General features: G+C 40.8%; 1 protein-coding gene across 1 annotated transcript in view; it reads right to left on the bottom strand.

Moving 5' to 3' along the window:
- Positions 1-20,450: 20,450 nt before the first annotated feature.
- The window catches only part of POU4F1 (POU class 4 homeobox 1), a 6,969-nt gene continuing 6,797 nt past the window's right edge, over positions 20,451-20,622 (bottom strand). Inside the window, exon 3 of the mRNA XM_027648805.1 lies at positions 20,451-20,524. Coding sequence (XP_027504606.1) covers positions 20,451-20,524 — 74 coding nt within the window. The remainder of the gene's footprint in view (positions 20,525-20,622) is intronic.

Here is a 20,622-nt window from a genome sequence, read left to right as displayed (position 1 = left end):
GTCGACATTTGTTTTGCTTTTCTTTCTCTTGCTGCCTAATGCCAGAAGTTTTCAACATCCAGTAGGTCTTTTCTTGAGCAGGCATGGTTATTTCAGGTCCTGAGTCAGCAGGTTCAATAGATTTAATGCATATGCTCAGATTCACCCCATGCAGCAAAACCCTGAAACTTCCTAGGCCATCTGCTGATGAATTAGAGCCACACATCTCCATGAGGCATATCAGAAGTTCAAATTATTCACATCAATGTACATAAGTTATATTTGTCAGCATAGAAACATACATGTTAAAAAAAATCAAAGAAAGAAATCCATTGTCTTCGTATCAAGAATGTAATGATCCTAGAGACATTCGTTTAACAGAATACATGCTCCAATATTTCTCCTTTTGAAGTTGTATGGGGAAAATGAGGCATGAAAGACATCTCTGCTGGTACAAGTCTGCCCCTTCTTAAGTCCATAGTAAAATCTACACTGGCTTAAAGAGGAGTTACAGAAGCAATGCAAAATGTCTTTGAGAATTTTACCTGAAAGTACATATCTGCAAGGGATCTTAGTTAAATAGAGAGTCCTGAGTTATATGTCTGTTGTCTTACAGACTGTACAGAAAAGATGGAATCCACAAAGACATGCTAGGCAGGGAAGCACTTAGGAAATGTGGAGGTTAAGCATATACCTTAAACCTTCTCTCTATTCTGCAACTTACTTTTGAATTAGAGGAGCTGTTGTCTTCCACTTGGGATTCCATAATTCTAAAGTCCAGAGTTATAGTATTTTACTCCCTAATGAAAGGGGTTTCCTCTTCTAGCTTTTGGATAATAATGCACATTTAGTTTTCTTTGCCACATGGAACTACAATCTCCCAGCTGCTAGAGGAGTGCTTGTTATCCCCAGCCATAGCTTTCCTGGATAATTAAGTAATCACTGCAATAGACAGAAAGTGAGTAGTGCTTGATAGTCAACCCCCCTCTCCACGAGAAAAAAGAAGCTGGGTTCCAGTTCATGAACCAGTGTATGTATTTAATACTAAGTAATCATTATAGCAGTGACTGGAATCCAGATCTCTCTTTTTCCCAGGTGACTGCCTTAAGTACCAGACTCTTTCTGTCTTCTGAGAAGCTTGTTCTTTCACTAGTGTAATGAATATTTAATAACTCTCTGTGAAGTGGAACATCACATCTTGCAAGGGGAGGCTGTGAGCAGCAAACCCCAGAAAATCTACCAGCCTGATACTTAGAACATTTTGGTGAGAGATGCAGTTTCAAATCTCTAGCAAAATAGAATGAATTGAATTAGAATTTTCTACCTTTAAGTGAAAACAAGTTCAGACTAAACTCAAAGCATATGCTCTATTCTACTTTTATGCAACAACTCCTGAAGGGCTTGGCATTCACCATTCATCTACAGAGCCACATAACTCAGCAAGGTACATCAGGAGTTAAACCTATTCCTATCATATTGCATATACAATAAATGTGTTGGATAAAGTAATGTAAAATCCAGAGATTGCATAGGCGTGTGTGTTACACATCTTGTGGATCAGGATTTAGGTGGTTATCAGATTGTCCAGAAGCAGATTTTCGACTCTTAGATAATTTTAATAATGAAGTCCTGACTGCTTGAGCACAGATTCAAAGAGTTATGTCATCTCCTAATTCCCTTTTAGGAGTTAGGAAAATTAAGAACATTAATTAGGCAGCCACAGACTGCCTAAATTGGGTGCTTAGGCTTCCTAATTGATTAGTGGAGAGAGCCAGGCACCAAAGAGCAGTCCAGAGAGTTTACCTACTGGGAGCAGACTCACGTAAAGATAGCTGTTATGAAACATTAGCCACAGAATTTGGCTAAATCATTACCTCCCTCTGAAGTTTAGAAATTGGTATTAGGAGAATCATTCAGTTGTCCATACACAGGCATCTAGAGTTGTAAAGGCGTGTAAGGTAGCCCTCCAGCTTCCCTTTAGCTGACACTTCAGGTCTCAGTTCTTGTGTCATGTCCACCAGCTCTGCAGACAGATAAACCTAGGGTATTTGAAACAGCACTAAGGCCTTATTCATGGACAACAGAATCAAATCTCAAGTAAAAGATTCAACACTAGGCTGTAGCAGTGCAAATGTGTGAATCTGTCTGTATGTGTGTACCAGTTAGGTGGCTGTGTAAGTGAATGGAGATTGTGGGTATGATCTCTACGTGAGACATGGGTGTAGCTCTGGATCTATGTCATATTCAGGAGTCCCCATCTTGAATCAACTAGAGCATCTGAGATAGCACTTGGGGACAACAAGTGGAGAACTGAATCTAGCCTTCAGCCAACACAAACAGCAGAGTCCAGAGAACTAGTCATGTGACCAGTTAAGCAAGAATCCAGCGTGCTTAACTGAGGATAACTTCTTGAAAGAACAGGCTTCATATGACAGCTGCAATGAGCTACAATGGAGTAATACCTTACAACAAAGATTTGTTGGATCAGAGGAAAGGCAGACCTAAGGAACTATGTATAGCTCAAGCCCAGTGGGCAGACTCCTCTACTGAAGGAAGGAAACTAAGAAAGTGAGCTAACCAATATTTTTTAGGAAAATGTGTCTATTTTATTTTATATAATTATTAAGTACAATTTATGAACGCTGCCAAAGAAGAGACCAGACTCTGAAACATTCCCGAAAGCAACCCACCTAGGCTAGCATTTCTTTACACTCCTGGTGACTGTGACCAATGACTAATGAGTGTCACATAGTTGTCCATTTCTAACAGGAGAGAACACAAGGCCTTTAATCTCTACTGACAGCGTAAAAATTGGATATGCCTTGAGGTGTAGTAGGTGACATTCAAGTCATCTCAAGCTGCAACAAGTCCTGAGCCCAAATACTGAACAAGTATCCTAATGATAAGACTTTGTTAGAGAAAACAGCAGGATCAACTCCAATTGTGTTCAAATAGACATACCTAACATCTTTAAGCCATCAAGGTTCCTAGTTTAGAAGGTATGGCATTAATACCTTGTTGGCTTTGGAGCTGGAGATCTATCTATTTATGGTCCTAAATACTAATTTAGTTACCCAGATTTTCTATGAAATTCAGAGGAAGAATAGGAGTTAGAAACGTAAATATTTAGTGGGCATCCCGAGATGAACTGGCAACTGAGCAGAAGACTGGAGCATTAGGTTTTCGACTTGGGTCTCAAAGGTAAAATTGAGCTCACCTAACTTTGGTTCTGCAGCGTAAATGCCTATGACGAGTCACTCTAGATTCCCTTTATCATTGACAAAGACAACTTCAAGGGTGCTAGTTATCTGTCCATAAAATCGATGTCTGCTTAGGTGAGTGAGGAACTCCTTTTCCTAAATATAGCATCTAGTGCCATAAGGTATCATACTTGGCTTTGATGGGTCAAGTACGTAGGTCCTGGTTTGTATCTGCCAGTCCAACACACAGTATAGATATCTTGGTTACCTTATCACCTCTCCAATGGCACTTGGCACCTCAGTAAGAAACATAATCAAGCTCTTTGAGTCTTCTGATCCAATGAAAAGAATCACATGCTACTATTCTGTCTGAGATTTCCATATCATCACTTATGAAAGGCATTTGAAGGTCTGAAATAGAAGAATTTTTAGCAGTACCACTAAGTGTGACTGAGGAATGGACCATTTCTTTAAAAAATAAAGCCATCTGTATTTCATTGCAACCTGTTTTGCAGTTAAACATCTAAAATCTAAAGTCTATTTCTTTAGTAATTTTGAAATGCAACTATCCTAGAAAGCTCTTTTAAAAGGGAAACAAAATCATCTGTATACTCATTAAGTATTAATACTTAAATGTAAACCATAAAAACACACCTTAAGCCAACAATGTTGTACTTTTTTCGTCTTTGTGTTAAATATACAACATTATTATGGATAAATAACTACTATAAATATTTTACCACAAACCAGTTATAAACCAATATCTTTTTAGGTATATTATTTCTCATATCTTTAAAAATAGGTAGAAATAAAAATGTATTATACATAAAAGTGATACATAAGGGAACCTCAAGAATAACCATCTCAAATTTAAGGTTTATATGTTGTATCTTTCTTGTTTAATATGAATGTTCATTATACAGGAAAAATAAAGAAAAATATTCCTTTTTACCCCTTTCCTTGTTTTTATGAGCATAGTGTTTGTGTGTGAAGAGTAGGAACATGTTCTTGTTTTGAAACTTCAACTCCTTTTTAAAGTTTTTTTCTGAAGATATTTTCATTACTTTTGTTGTTAAAACTCTTTCTATTCATACATATTAAATATTTTTTTACAAATACTGTGATTCAACCAATAGACATTATAACTCTTGTTTACAACAGTAGTCTGTCTGGGGTTAATAAATACTCACCTATTACTACCACCCTCTCCAATCTGTCTGTTTTTCAGAAATCTGAAAATGTTGTCTTCACAGCTTCCAACAGGGCTAATGAACTGAAAATCTTCTCCAACAGAAGAGGCAGATTTTGCCTTTAAATTTTCTCCACTGAGGCTGTTTTGATATTGTTACTCTCCCAAATTAACACATTTAAGACACTGTACTGCTTCCAGCTCCTAGAGCCATATGAATGTACATGTATGTGTATTGGTGTATGCATACAACACATGTGTGTTGTACAATATACCCTGACCTACATTTTTTATGGTCAGATGACTATTGAAATCATATAAATATTTTACAGGAGGAAAAGGATTAATTCTACCTAGTTGTAACCATCTGAAAATGAAAAGAAATAGGTACCTCCAAGGAGTGATTCATCTATCAGACATGAGATGCTTGTTCGGAGGTGAACTGAATTCCCGTGAGGTGTTTATGTTTTTACACCGACTCCAAAGAGACTTTGAACAAATAGTTCAGGTTTATTTTTTGAATGTCTAAAAGCTAGCTGAAGAGAACCTCACCCTAATTAATTGTTCTGTCCCAAAGGATGAAATCAATATAATTGTATCCACACAAAAGCAATTGATGATATCCACATAGATTGTATACTGTAATGGAAGATTAACTCTCTGTTGTTGTTTCGTCACTACCTCTCTGTGGGAGCTATCTCAGCTACTCTTCCTTTCCTATATGTACCTGTGATAGGAAATCACCTCTAGCTCACAGGCCCAGTGGCACAGCGTCATCCTCACCAGGACCAATGCCTTCACATTGGCAGCATGTGCACTGCCTTGCACTCAGACCGTCATCTTACCTAAGCCTTCTGCTGGCATCATGCAGCCTTAGGTCAAGTTCAGGGGTGAGAAGCAGGAGAGGAAAGGAAGGCAAACTGCATTTAAAATACCTGAAATAACATGAGGGATGCTTGCAGAAGTCATTTTTAAGAGTAGAAGTAAGTAACAAAAATTAAAAAAAACAGCTAAAGATACATTAATACAAAATACATTTTGGTATTGACTTTAGAGGATAGAGGTCACTTCCTCTTTTTGTCCACTTTTTTTCTCCTCTCCTCTTTATCCTTCCCCTTAAAGCAAAGTAATCAAGCTGAATCTCTGAGAAGTCAATGAAAAATTCTAACTTAACCTACCAATCTGCTGTTGTTCCTTGCACATGAATGACTATGAATCATTTTCATGTTCACACATCTGCAGCCAAAACTAATTCATGAATGAACAGATTTTCCCTGTATTCCCATGCTCTTTAAGACACACCTGAAAGTCATGTAGACCTCGACCACAAAGACTGAGGTAAGGATGTACAGATCTCCAAGTCTGGTTAACCAGCTGAGGCTTTCTGTCTCTGCTAATGCCAGCAAAAAGGATAGGCACCTCTGGAGAGCTGTTCAGCTCAGCTATCTCAGTCAGTTGTCTTCAGGTGAAATAAATCTCCATTTGGAAATGCCTAACTCTCTGTTCATGAACAGTAGCAGAAGTCTAACTGTTAGCTTAGGCAATTTGTCTCTTTTATGGGTAAAGTTAGGTGAGACGAATGTACAGCTCATTGTCCATGTTCTTTGGTCACAAGATTCACTCTGCAATGACTGATAAATATAGAGCTGCCCCCCAGCATGAGGGATGTGCATATGAAATCAGTCAACACATGAATTTCAACAGATTCACATTTGGATCATTAATTGTAGCAGGTACCTTGGGGTCTGCCCCCTGCAGGTGCCTTAGTAGTGGTGGTAATCACGTTTATTTGATAGTAAAAAACACTTTTTGAGTCATACAAAAAGCACAGTGTTGACTAGTAGCAAACTGAAGGGACACACAACAAATCAAAGAACAGTAAAAGATATAGATGATATCTGGTATGAAAACAAATACAATGTTTCTTCTATAAAGAAGAGAGAAGTGGGATAGGAAGATTGAGTTGAGGTAAATAGAGTACACTATGCAGAAAAACAAGGTTAGGTGAAGAGACTGAAGGTCAGGTGGGGTAACAGGTGTTTCTTTATCTCATATCTAGACAGTAACACAGAAACCTTTTCCTTGGGATCAGTGGGCATTCCAAATCCATGTGCAGCTTTTAAACTGAATATGGAAAAAAAATTGTGCTTGGTATTATTGATTATTGCCCATTAGAGATTGTGTGGAGACCAACAAGCTCATTTCACTTCAGATTATGGAATGAACTAAAAGGTGAAAAGCCTGTTTTTCATCCACTATGCTAAAGAAGCAATATCTTTTTTTTTTACATTAAGCAACTGTGAAAGGGACGATTGTACAACAACTAGAAGTATGATGTAAATATCAAGGTTACCAAAAGTCACAGAGCAACCTTTCCAATAATCTGAAGTGGTGATAGAAAGAGTAATACAGTAAATTTATATTGATGCAGCAATCATTAACCCTACACCCTTACTTTGATTTGCACTAAAGAAGCAGTTGACTGTATTTTTGTGTTCTGTTTTTTTATCCCACCAAAACCGTTTAGCAGCTTGGCAAGTTTACTGTCTATGAGTATATATGTGCATGTGTGTGTCCCCCTCTGTGTCTGCGAATGTGTTTGGGAACATATATAATACTCTAAGTTCCTTATGTTACAAAATAGTGTGCATATATTATTCAAATATTTTAAGCATGCTCTATTAAAGACCACTTAGGGGGGCTCAATTACATGAATCCAGATTATGCTACTTTAGAAGGTGCTAAGGAACATTACTCTGGGCAGTGGTACCAAAATATTTAAGATTCTCAGGAAATGAGTTAGTCATGCAGAATCTGACCCGAACTGTTATTTCCACAGATCACTGTGAACAACTATTTATGTTCTTAGTTTTATACAGACTCTGTTGTCACTCCTGTCTCTCCTGTATTCTGTGGCTTGTCTTATCCTTTGTAGAGGAACCCTTGTAAAGCTAGAGATTGTTAGAATGCTTGAGTCGCTTACCCACATAAACCAGTGACTACTCACATTATTTTTCAGTGACAAAGATTTGAAATCCTACAGTGGACAGGCAATTTTAACTGGAAAACCGGGAAAGGCTATTTAATACTGAAATAAGTAATCAGGAAGCAAGTATCAGTGAATCATTAGGGTGTTTAAGAAAAAATAAACAGAAAACAAGTAACTGAAAAAGCAAGGATAAAATTAAACAGTAATGATGATTTATAGTAAGATACTCTGAGACATGACAGAAGTCTCAGTACACCAAAAGGAAAATCTTGTTTGCTCAAATTATTTGTTTCTTCTGTCTAATGAATGTAATTCTAATATACAAGTGATAACACTGGCATTTCTTTGAAGTGTTGATTCAGTTTAATTATGAAAATCACCAAGGTATTTTCTGGCTGCTGCATCACTCCCTGTACTAAGATTAATCACATCAACATCATTCATTTAATCTTCAAAGAGTAAGCAGTTGTCCACAAAAGCCTTCAAATAGCTTCATTAGTGCAATTTTTCAGACTCAAACACTTATCTGGCAGCATATGATTGAGAGTAAGGAAGGTCATTATATTCATCTGTTTCCTAATCCAATTTATTTTTTTAATGTTTCTACATTTCGTTTGTGGATAATTTTAAGCTCCACATTCTTGCCCTTTATTATGGACAATCAAACCATGTGCAGTTCAAACACAGATAAAATACTTGGTGGCTATCATGATTTACTCACTTTACAATGGGATGAATTTGAGCCAGAATGTGCTCCTCTTCAGAGCTCTGCACTGATTTAACATACAGATTGTTTCCGTCACCAGTCATGAGCACAAAAGACCTTAAGATGTATTTGCTCAAACATGCAAACAGAGTTAAAAAGGTGAGACACAAAGCGATGTGCCTAATGTTTTCAATGCCAGACTGAGACCTATTAACAATGTTTTGAAATAAAAATAAGTCCGGCCTCTCCCTATTACTAATATTTGATTACATGCTAAAAGCATCATCCTCTTCAGGGTCCCATGGATGCTGAAAAGACTTTCCCTTGTTTTATATTACTTACAAACTTCTCTAGCACAACCCTGTGCATTATCAAAGAATCATGATACCCAGCGACCAATTAGCTGAAATTGCGCCACAGTCTCTGATTAGTTTAAATTTTTTAAAAATATAGCGTTGCAACCCAACATATTCACACTGAATGTGAAAGCTCACTAGCAAGATTGCGATGACAACCTGGTCAGACACAATTATCTTACCTGCATAGCAGTAAAATAGCCACTGATCAAAATGTGCTTAGTTCTAGTATTGAGAACCAAAGCCTCCAGGTTTAGTTTTGAAGCTTTAAAAACCAAACACTTTATTAAAGTTTCTGCTAAGACATTTGCCTGCAGCTGTCAGTGGATTTTGTAAAAAATTTCGTCAATCAGAAAAGGGGAAGCCTTGAGATGTTGGGCAGTGAATGTATTTTTTAAAAAATATAGATTATTTAAATAATGATAAATTATAAAAAGAACTATTACAATGAATTAAAATTGTTCTTCTGTTTAATTTAAGGTGAGGAAAAAAATCAATTTTGCATTCAACAGAAAAACTTGGGCAGAAGTTTACAAAAATGTATCTTAAGACTCTGGTGAATTGCCACAGTTGCAAATATGCCAGTCATTCAGAGGCTCCCCAAAAGGAGGCAAAGATGTGTTTGAACCACTAAGATATTTGTTTTATTTACTGGATATAGTTTAGAGAGAGGAGTACAGGAAAGTTCTGTAGCTAGAAACCTGTGTACATGCTTCAGTTGTCCGTGTATCCCACATAGCTATTTTCATTCCTTTCCCTGGCGTATAAACAACACTCATGCCCCATCTTTGGTTTGCAGTAATATCTAAAATCAATTGCTATATGAAAAAACAGCATAAAACACAGACTCCATGTGGCTCTCAATCTAACCACTGAAAGGTTAGATAGGTGAGGCTTTTGGAATCAAGAGTCTCCTGCACAAGCAAGGATTTTCTTTGTACTTAAAAAAAAAGAAAAAAAAAAAAGAGAGAAAAATCAGTATTCTCAAAAGCAGATGGATAGCCTAGTACCTCACTTGCACCTTTTTGTAGATAAGACTGCTCCAGCTTCGGTGCAGAGTGGAAAATCATAATCTGGTGCAATATTTATTCATGGTGGAGAAGATTAAGGCATATCACAAGATGAGTTTACAATGCAGGTTTAAGTCCTTGAGCTGATTTATGAAATCCAGTAGACTGTTTTCCTCCTGGTGAGCTTTTTGGCTAGAGAAGAGTCATGCTGGGGGACTCCTCACTCCTGACAAGAGATTGAGTCATGGAAATCAATTTTGTTTAGAGGAGAGGTCAGGATGCAAGAAAGTAACAACAACTGTAATAGCTACCACAGCTGAAGCGACACAGAAGCCACAAGAGTGTGTCTCCATTGGTATTTATCAGGCATTTGTCATCTGGATATTTCAAGCTGTGTTGATATCCCATCCTTACTTTGAGGTGTTAGACTCTATATATATCTATTGCTATTCCAATATATCAGAACTTTCCATGCAGGAACCAAGGGCCTCTGTGGAGGATTTTTTTTCTTTTGTTTTGTTTTGTTAAGAAAAACAGCAAGTTTGGGATCGGAGAACTGTACTTTTCAAAACCTTTCCCTGAATTGCTTTCAGATCTTGTCCCTGGATCTTGGCAGTATGAGGCCACATAATTTCAAACTGTGAACAACAGAGGGAATGACCAGACTCATCCTGCAGTTTGTCCCACTTCACTGGAATACTTAGAAATTCTTATGCAAAGTAAGCTTATTTCTGCCTCTACTTTCCCTCTGCAGGATGTGGTGGAGTGAGGGCATAGCTACTCTATTGTGCACTTTTAAACAGGAATCTTTATGAAAAAGAGCTGCTGTATATCCCTAGAATAATTTCATCCAAAGAGTCATCTGCAGTCATGGTTCAGTACTAAAATCAGTATGTTTCTAATAATTTAGACTTAAAGGGGTATAATCCTTGGGTGACATTTAAGCTATCCTTTTCACTTCCCCTTTTTATTCAGACAGTGTTACCCTCAGGAGTCCCAAAGCTTCTAGGTCTCAATCAGGCCTTAATAGAAAGCAAATTCTTCAAACAGGTCTTGCTGTGACAAATGTAGGTATTATATGCTAACTGTTCTTTATTGTTCTCCTCAAATCTCAGTTTCCCTAATTACATATTACGTCTCTGAAAACTAAGAATTATATAATAAGTCTAACCAAGATGTATGCTGCAAGTACTGCTTCAGTTATCAGGCAAAGATAGGAAAATAAAGCTAATAATTGGGAAAGCATTTTCAATTAATCTACCTCACTGTGTCCATTTACAAGGCATTCATTTATGGTGGTTGCTTTTAATTTTAACAGTAAGTGAACTTTTGTTGCTAAAGTAGAAACAGATCCCTGAGTAAGTGCCAATACTCAGGACAAATAAACAATCAATTAAGGATGTATTTATATCTGAAAAGTAAGAGAGAAATAATCTGTAACCCTTAAAGATTACCATGAATACAAATATATTTAGATCAGCCACTAAAAGTGAATTGGGATTCACCTCTCCAAGGGTCATGATCTGCCTTTTTTTTCTGTATTATGGATACATGAGTTTTCAATCAAAACTGGTACCAAGTAAAAGAAGTAGAGATTCACCTTTCTGACCACCTTCTTTCCTGTCTTCTATATATCCTCATAAAATATTTACTCTACTTCTGAATGACCACTCTGATTATCCTCAGACTCCTTTTCAGATTCCCTGATGATGTCATGGAAATGTTAAACCCATTATGCTAAGCTAGGACCTCCATCTACTGTGACCTCTTGGCACTAGCTTCTGAGGACAGTATGATACTTTTACATAAAAGTTAGTCTTCCTTTGGGTCATCAATAGATGGACTCAGCAGTTCAGTCAACACCAATAATACTTAAGCAAGGCCATTTAAAAAGTTCAAATCCGTTCTGTACTTACAATAAAGCAATTAAAATGTCTTTTAAAACATATAATTATTTTCTATTGGAAAATAAGCATTTATATTATTTCATGGATCCACCCCACAGGTAATACACGGCATTCCTTTTCATTAAGCTATAAAGGAAGTGATTACTGACTAGCACCCTGCTCTAATTATCATTAATGTAATGTTTCAAATTGATCATGCATAATGCAATTAGAAATCATAATTAAATTAATTTATATTGATTTAAGCCTTTATAAGTTGTTAATAACCGTGACCCATTACATTAATTCCTACAAGCCAACATTAAAATTTCCAATATGCTGAAATATTTCCCTTTTTCCCCCTTCCTTGTGTCGGGCACTGCTGCAGGAACTCACAGGGGATGCCGGTCGAGGTACGCTCCCGGGTAAGCGCTCCCGTGGCCGGCGGCTCTAGCCTGGCCCTTCGTGTTCCCGGCGCGAGAGGGTGCTGGGGAACGAATCGATGGCTGGCTTTAATGCGGGAATAATGACCGCTACCCGGGCTCACAGCCACCCCTTAGATTTCCATGGAGACAGAAAGACCCCGGCAGCCGCCCAAGGGGAAAATTCGAGGGTTGGGAGTCAGAAAAGGGCGGGGGGGGATGTCTGCTGAAGGAGAGAAGCCCTCTTCCCACCCCTTCCCAAAAGCCGCTAGTGCAGGAGCTCCCCTCTGGCCGGGGAGGCCGTGGGCCCCTCCGCAGGGAGGGCCCCAGGGGGGCTTTCCGAGGGGAGAGATGCAGCGGGACCCGCGGGGGGCCCGTGTGGGAACGCCCGGGCAGGGGGTACAGGCAGAGCCGGCGGGGCGAGGGAACGCCGCGGCTCCCGGGGACATGTGCCCGTGGCTGGAGCCGGCCTCCGGCCCCACGGAAGGCTCCCAAACCTCCCCTCACCTGACACAGATCTTGCTCTGTCCCATCCTCCCGTCCCCGTTCTTCTCCCCCCAACCCAAAAGCTCTCGTGAAAGTTATTTCCCCCCAACTCCAATTAAACTCGTACAACATGGCCCCCTTTTCGGAAGAATTATGCATAAAAACAAGAAGCAAAACATCCAGCGTGGGATGTCACGGGCCAGGCAGCGCTCGCAAACGGGTGTACTTCCACCCTACCCCTGTCAGACACCTTTCATCGGACACGAACGCTCCAGGGTCAATATAAGTTTTTCAGTGAAAAAGGTGCCCGGTTATAATAAAATCTTACAACGGGGGGTGTCACAAATCATTTAAGAAAACAATTTATGCTTAAATAATATTTCCTTTAAAATAAATTCGGAGTTTGCAAACCAGAATTTGATTTAAGAGGCATAAATTCTATTATATGTACAATTTAATCACGGGGTATTTAAAATAGACATTTCCATCTAAAATCCAATCAGAAATCAACACAGTACCTCGAGGCATTAAGATGATCATCTCCATTTTGCATTCGTAAACTGGTAGAAATAAATGTGACTTGTGGATACCAAGAGGTCAAGTACGGCTGCTCAAATATTTTTCTTACAAAATGACGGATTTATTAGACAAATAAGTGGCCCGGCTGATGCAAAACCCCCAGTGATTGAATTTTGACGTTAAGTCAACAACAACTCGAACTACATCAGTGCTCCAAGATTTAGTTATGATGGTAGAGATTACTGAACAAACAGGAGGCAGAAATGAATACAGATTTCCTAGGATCTGCCCCTGGCACCCTCTTCTTGACATTCGCCTCCATATGCTATCCCTATTCATAGTGTATTCTAATTAAAGGACTGGGCTATGTCTTCTAATTTTACAAGAACTTTTAAATAATTAGTCTGGTGTGTGTTAAAAGGGACAGCTTCAGACACAAGGGGATTTCAGTCCCTTTAGGATCTCTCCCCGGCTTTGCAGTTAACACAGTCCCTTCCATGAGGAAGGGTGGAAAACGCCTCTGATTTGATTGCAGAAAGATATGAAGCCTGACCAAACTGCCGTATGCAAACACAGACGTCCTTGGTTCATTTCCATCCCATTCAAAGAGAAAGGGTTTTGGGATGGGGGGGGGGGGGGGGGCGGACTTGCGGAGGGGGGGGTGTGTTTGGGATTTTGGTGCAGGATTGGGGGGTGGGGTGGGGGGGGTTCCCCCTTCTCAGTGTGAAAGATGTTGAGGGTTCAGCATTCCTGCGAAAATCCCACGGATTCCAATCACCTATGAAACAAGGTTGGACTGCAGCCTGCACAGCCTCGACAGCGGAACCTCTACCACGCTGAACCTGTTCCCTCCCTCCTTTTCCCCTCCTCTCCCCTTTCCCCCTGAAAAGATTAGAAACTGACTGCTTTATGGTTAAACGTACTCTCAATTATTTAAGCGCCCCTTCGTGATTAGCAAGTAAAAGTAACGCTCCAAAGCGCTGAAGAAATGAAGCAAGTATAACATCGCTTTCGCCCAGCTCACGCAGGCTTTCCAGCACACGCCTTGCTCCCTGCCGGCTAACAACGTTCAGACCGGGGACTCGCTTAGATACACACACCTGTAGGGTGGGAAGGGGGGCTGGGGGAAAGCGATGTTATCCTTGCTTCATTTCTTCAGCGCTTTGGAGCGTTACTTTTACTTGCTAATCACGAAGGGGCGCTTAAATAATTGAGAGTACGTTTAACCATAAAGCAGTCAGTTTCTAATCTTTTCAGGGGGAAAGGGACTAATCTGCACCTGCTGTGAGAGCCCTTTTTTTATTTATTCTGTATATTACTTCCACTCCAAGCTGGACCTGATGGCTCCAATTACAGTTGAGCCTTGCGGAATCCATACCCTCCCTTTTGCAGCCCCTTTCTCTGCTATAAACTTTTTCTTAGCAGAGGAAGCAGGGGGATCTTACCAGACACCATTTAGCTGAGATTATAATTTATTTATTTTTTTAAGAGAAGCTCTTCAGAATTCCCAAGATCTCCAAATTTGCCTTCTTTCTATTGCCTCCACTGTCTCATATGCATATTTGTAGAAAAGAGAAGCATACACTGGCTGCCACAGCGATCCGGATTATTTTTTAATAGGGCATAGTTCGAGAGGAGAGTTTTAATGCAGATTTTCTCCTATTTAGCATTTGGGAAGAAATTATATAGGAAGCCTTTCTTCTACTACCTATTTTCACTGCTGAGTTTTTACGTTGGATAGAGGCTTCCCAGAGTACTGCCACAGTTAATTCCAGATTTTTATTTCTGTAACCTACTTAGGATGCAAAAAGGAGAAAAAAAATCCCTTCAAATTAAAGTGAGTCCTCCTGTCTTGCCTGCTCCCAGCAAATAACTTGCAGCACCTAATAAATCCAGATGGAGTTCCTCATATAGCCCGGTGCAGAAATAATTATTGTCCTGGCTTGTTTCATGTCAGAGGCCTCTTTGGCTCATCTGTCATGAAACCAATTTCACTTTATTTACATCCATTTGCTAGTTTAATTACTGTGCTGATGAATAGCCTGAAGGAATTAAGTTACGAGTCTTTGGAAACCTAAAACGACAGATATATGGGTTACCTTTTAAATAGAGGAAGAAAATGATGGGTGGTGTGTGCACCAAAATTTAAAGGTAATAAGAGCCTTTCCCTAGCTAGGTGGAAATGCAGAATCAACTGTTACTCAGCCCGTGCATTTACCTCTGTCTTGATGTAAAGTATTGCTTAGGAAGGCATTCATATTTTTGCAGATTTAATGCAATCTGTATTAAAGCAAAGGTTCCAGAAGACGGGTGCCAGCTGTAGGTCTAAGCACAGATGCACTCATTATTTTTCCAGCCACCAAAAGGGGAAAAAAATGTTAAAAAGTAAGGTTGACTTCAACATAACCTATGCACTTTACCATATAATACATATCAATAGGGCTACTATCCTGTGTTTGCAATGACAGAAATTGTCTCAAGCTCTTCTTCCCTCTAACTTGCCTCTCTGTGGTGTTCTGTACCAACAGAGGGAATTCCAACCAGATACAGGATACTGGGCTTTTTGCGTAAGCCTGCAAAACCACAGTTTGTCCTCGTGTTAAGTGTCCCTGCTGTAGCCCATGTCCTTTTCCTTTGTTCGGGTGCTTTTTCACCATTTACAGCATATCCATGCGTGTCACTTGGCCTGGAGATCAGGCATAGGGACCAGCCCCATCCACTTCCACGACCCCTACTGCAGAATCCTAGCATACTGGAGTTAACCCATCCTCCCCTCCTCCACCTCTCAGTAACTTTCCTGAGCCGCTGTAGCATTTTATAGTAATCTAGTATTTCAAAACTTTATGTGGCGTGACCCGAGCAAAAGGTCAGTCTCTTTAATACTCTCCTTCATTCACTGTGAAAGATAAAATAATAATTAAAATAAATAAATAAATAAATAAATAAATAAATAAATAAATAAATAGCAGCGGTCTCGGAATTGGGTTGGAAATGTCGATTGTCTGAGTTGTGCCCCCGAGTGCCCCTGACGTGTCACCTACGGACTGGCCAAGAAGGTTCAGGAGGAGCCCATGTGAGCACGTTCATTCTAACCCTGAAGAGAAAGTCCCCCGAAAACCCTATCCTCCAAACAAAATTGAGAAACCACACCTGAGAGCCCGTGCCTCTTCTTGGGCGTTGAGCCTTGACGTTAGATACATCAAGACACCTTTATTTGCCTGAAACACAGTAGTTTAGGTGCTCCCATTTTGAGGGCTGTATAAAAAATTTATGTACAAAAGACTTTTACACCTCTCTCTTACACAGGCTGCTTCTTCCCCTTCTCCCGGTAATATTGTGTATTCAATACTTTTGTGGATCTCACGTGGGACAAACCTTCCTTGAAGAAATGACGTGCAGCAATAGGTAATAGGGGAGATAAAAGTGGTGAGGACGGCCAGAGCTCTGGCTGTCTATAGGGGGGATGATGTTTGGCTCGCTAGAAAAAGGCTTCCCCTCAGAGACACCCTCCGCAAGGAGAAGGCTGAAGGGGCACACGGAGATCCGCTTTGTCACAGAAGTTGAGTAGCACTTTAAAACCAAATCCTTTGCCAGGCGAAACGTGACACATTTCCCCCTCCTGCCTCAAATCTCGCTACCGGCTGACCTGAGCTGGTTACACGAGGGTATAAAAGAGCAGATCAAAAGAGAATTACAGCTGCCTGTTCGAGGTACTCCGGGTCTTTATATCTGAGAGAAATGAAAGGAGAAAGTGTACAGCAACATACAGTGGGGTATGAAAAGCTCCCTTCCCCCGCCGCCTCTCTCCTCTTCTCTCTCTCTGCCTTTGATTAATAGATCCATGTGGCTAACGGCCTGACATATGGTGTGCGAAGCAGCTTGAGATGGTACCTCAGGCATACCCTACGGCCATTAACATATTACAGGCTTCTGTGCAGCCACAGACGGACAGAGAGAGAGCCAGACAGACAGACAGCCTTCCCTTGGACCGCGCCGCCCGCCGCGGCCCCGCCGGAGCTCTCCGCTGTGCTGAAGCGCCGCCGCTCCGCTCCGCCTGCGCGCAGCCCGCCCGCGGCGCCTCCGCCGTGACAGAGTTCAAAAAGCAGGCGTGCACGCACAGGCGGGTTTGAAAGTCCTGCGCCGCTTTCAAACGGAGAGGTGGAAAGCAACATCGACATTACTCCTTGTGCATAATATAGGGATCTACCTCCCTCCCTTTTTTTATTTTTTTTTTTTTTTTTAATTCCAGGAAAAAAGGTATTGCTATATGTATAAATCCTTTACCACAGAGTACTCAAAAATTGCCTTGTGTAGAACTCGGTCGCATTTAGAGTGCAGAAAAGACATTTTTGCAAATGACCCAAAAGTTTAGAAACTCGCATCCATTGCACCTGGCAGTGAGGAAGAGATCTGATATTTGGAGGGTGGAATTATATTAAACAAAAGAGTGGTTTTAGAATGTAGCAAAACCTAAGGTTCATTTAATCCATTTCAAGGATTCTGGTAGAAACATACATCACTCCCTGCATTTTGCCTTTTATTTTCCTGAAGATAACTGCCCCGACTCTTTGGAACTTTTTTCTGGTTGTTTTGTTGGGAAATAAATGCTAACACCAGATTAAACGTTCCAGGTAGCTTCATCTTCTGATTTCAGGAAAATAGTGTTAATAAGGAGCTTTGATGTTGTTTTACTTTCAGACTGTGTGCCTTAAGGCAGAAAAACGTATAAAGGTACCTGGGAAAGTAAATTGCCAGAAGCAAAGAGCACCTCCCTTTCAAAATAGTGTAAGTACTCTTCTCACCTACATCAAACCGATCCTATGCAGAGCAGCGCTAGCTGTTTTGAGGTTTGCTGGCTTTTGCAAATATCTTTCCTTTCAATGCACACACGACGACGTGTGCTCCTGTGTTTATGTGTGTGCACATTTCAGTATTATCAGTTGCTAATGAAACTGAAGATTACAGGGGCAAATACGGAAGGCTCATTGCTGTAGCTACTTTTTTATTGTAATTCTTTTCTTTTTTCCTAATAAGACTATAAAACCCCGTGGGGAAAAGCCTCCTAGAGATGTGTGGTGAGGAGTAAAGCCGATGCAACGTAAGTAGAGAACTGTAGACCTCCACCACGCTGAAAAAAACCCAGAATAAAAGTTTCGCACGATGTATGTACATCTGGGGTTTTCCTAGCTATTCTGCCAGGAATCTCCTCTATTCTTTCGGGAGCCCAGAACATCAGCACCGTAGATTCCTCACACACAATCAATACATTTTGCATAACACGAGTCTCTCTCTCACACTCTCTTCTTCTCTTCCTCCCTCTCTATTTTGCTTTGCCTTTCGTCGGTGGACGGGGTTTCTACACGGGGCTTTTCTTTTAAGAAATTAGCGCCGACGATAGAATCTCATAAGCAAAACCTGCTTTCTCGCGTCAAAAATTTCACTGCAGCCCACCACAGCAACCTTTCAAGCATGCGGTTCGGTTTCAGACAGACACAGCTTGTCTTTCTCTAGTTTCTCCTCTCACCCCCTCCCTTTCTATTCCTCTTACAGCAGTGCTTTAATAAAGTCACATAAGTGATTGAAATTAACATAAATCATTATTAGTTATTAGGATTTGCTCTAAATTACTCTGTGAATATAACACCAAACCCCATCTGCCACTCCTGCTCTAGCAGCAATAGATTGCAGATAAAATAAATGTCCTTACCCCATTAGAATGTTCCTGTCTCTGTAGCCAAAAGCCAAACAAAAGCAATAAATACAGAGCTTTTTTCTCTCCACTATTCAGCTGTGACTGTTTTCATCAGCTCTTCCTCTAGAAAAGCTCAATAGCTGCCTGAAAATATTGCATTTTATATCACCAAAGGGCGATTAATATTGCATTAACTGTATTTAACATTTTTTAAGCGCGAGTAATCTGAAATGAGTAAGTTTCTGATACTAAATACAGGGGATGTCAGAGCTGGTGAAAACAGCTTAAAATATCTGTATAAACAGATTATTTGTTTCATACTTTGTATTTTTATAATGTTATGGTATAGTGTGCTCTGTTTGAAGTAGAAGAAGCCATGCTAATGGTCTGTTTAAAGTATTCTGACACTGTCTGGAGACATCCAAGTCTCTGCCTTCATTAAATGTTTATTGTCAACACTTCAGTGAAAAAAAAAGTCTTGTGTAAGTGAATTTCCACTGCTGGATGCTGTCAACACTTTGTTTTATTCTGATCCGCGTGTACAAAAGTTTGTATACATTATGCTGAAGTGAAAAGCGGCAGAGATTTAGTGAGCTATAATTAGTTACCAAACAAACTTTTGTTAGTAATTCCGTTTACATAATGACCATAATCAAGGGCTAAGTTATGTATATCGGCGCCTCGTCTTCTTTCCGCGCAGCTCGTAAGATGATGTATACATGTTAACATGTTGTCCTCTTGTCAAGGAACACCTTTTTTAAAATAGAGTAAAACAAACAAACTAACTAACTAACTAAAACAAAACCAAAAACGCCACACCCACAACTTTTACATCTTCTAGCTCTGGCTCACAATGTTTAATTGCTTTCTTCTACCCGGGCAAGGGATGAAAAACCTCCTCGGTCCTTCTCTGCACCCCGGTGTTTGCAGCCCGAGCTGATGTCTGCTCCCGCTGCTGGACCCGGGATTGGGGTGGTTTGTCCCCGCACCGAGACGCGCCCCGTGCTAGTGCCCGTGCAAGCAGGAGGGATGGTTGGCATTTCTACCCAAGGAGGCATTCTAGAGACTTTTATGACTCACTTATGAAAATCAGTGGGAAGTTACAATTTGTCTTCAACGTACCAGGGCCGAATGTCTTTTTAAGAAAATATTAAATTAATTTTTACATAAAGCCTTTTAAGTACTTCAGTCTTTAGAGTGATTAACGTCTTACAACATATTTTTTTAATTCCCCCCACCCTCGACTTCCCGATAAATTTTAATTTTATATTAAAAAAAAAAAAAAAAAAAAAAAAAGGGAGGTTTTTAACCACGCTTCCCCACAGAATTAGAGATGCTTTGGTATACTTCGGTAAACAGGCTGAAGGAGTTAAAATGCAGTTCAAAGGAGGACTCCTGCTTTCCCAGAGGGGCTATGACTCCAATTTGGGAAGCAGATTTTGCATGCACAGCTGCCTCTGGACGACCAGCCACGGCGAGCTCCCGGGCAGGGCTTGGTTGGTGACACGGCCATAAATCCGCACCGGCGCAGGGACCGACATCCCTGGCCCCCTCTGCCCGCGGAAACATCGCGCTGAGCCCGCCTCAAAGTTGCATCTTAAACCAGCAGGTGGAGAGGGATCCCGCTGGGGAGAGCGAGCATCCCGCGGCGCTTCCGCTCCCCGCGGAGGCAGGAGGCGCGGTGGGGGCCCCGCACCGACTGCTGCTGCCATCGGTGGTGCGGAAGCAAAGCGGAAAGTGCGTTACTGTGCCCGCGGGCTCTCCCTGCCCCTGCCCGCCCCCAGCCGCTGCCCGCCCTCCTGGCGGCGGTGCTGGGGCCCTTCGCTGCAGACATGCTTTCTGCTACCGCTGCTTCTTCAAAGATTTATATGTGACATCTTAGTTTAAATTAACTTTTGAGCCCTGGGTTTCATTCATCCATCTACGCACCCACCCACTAGCCGCCTGCCTATCTATCTTTCTACTATACGAAGAGACTTGCTTGAAGTTTTACCACCTCGGTCTCATCTCTGGGACCTATATATTCAGCTGACCTATATATTCATCCACTGCTTTTATCCCAAACTGAGCCTCCTTCAGGTGCGAAGGGGCTGCAAAGGAGGAAAAAGAAAAATCTTTCCAAAAGGGGAAGGAGGGGAAGCGGCGGGGGGGGGGGGGGGGGGGGGGGGGGGGGGGGGGGGGGGGGGGG

Source organism: Corapipo altera, unplaced genomic scaffold, assembly GCF_003945725.1.
Source record: "Corapipo altera isolate COAL_440 unplaced genomic scaffold, ASM394572v1 0, whole genome shotgun sequence".
Taxonomy (NCBI): domain Eukaryota; kingdom Metazoa; phylum Chordata; class Aves; order Passeriformes; family Pipridae; genus Corapipo; species Corapipo altera.
This window is presented reverse-complemented; position numbering and strand designations above follow the sequence as displayed.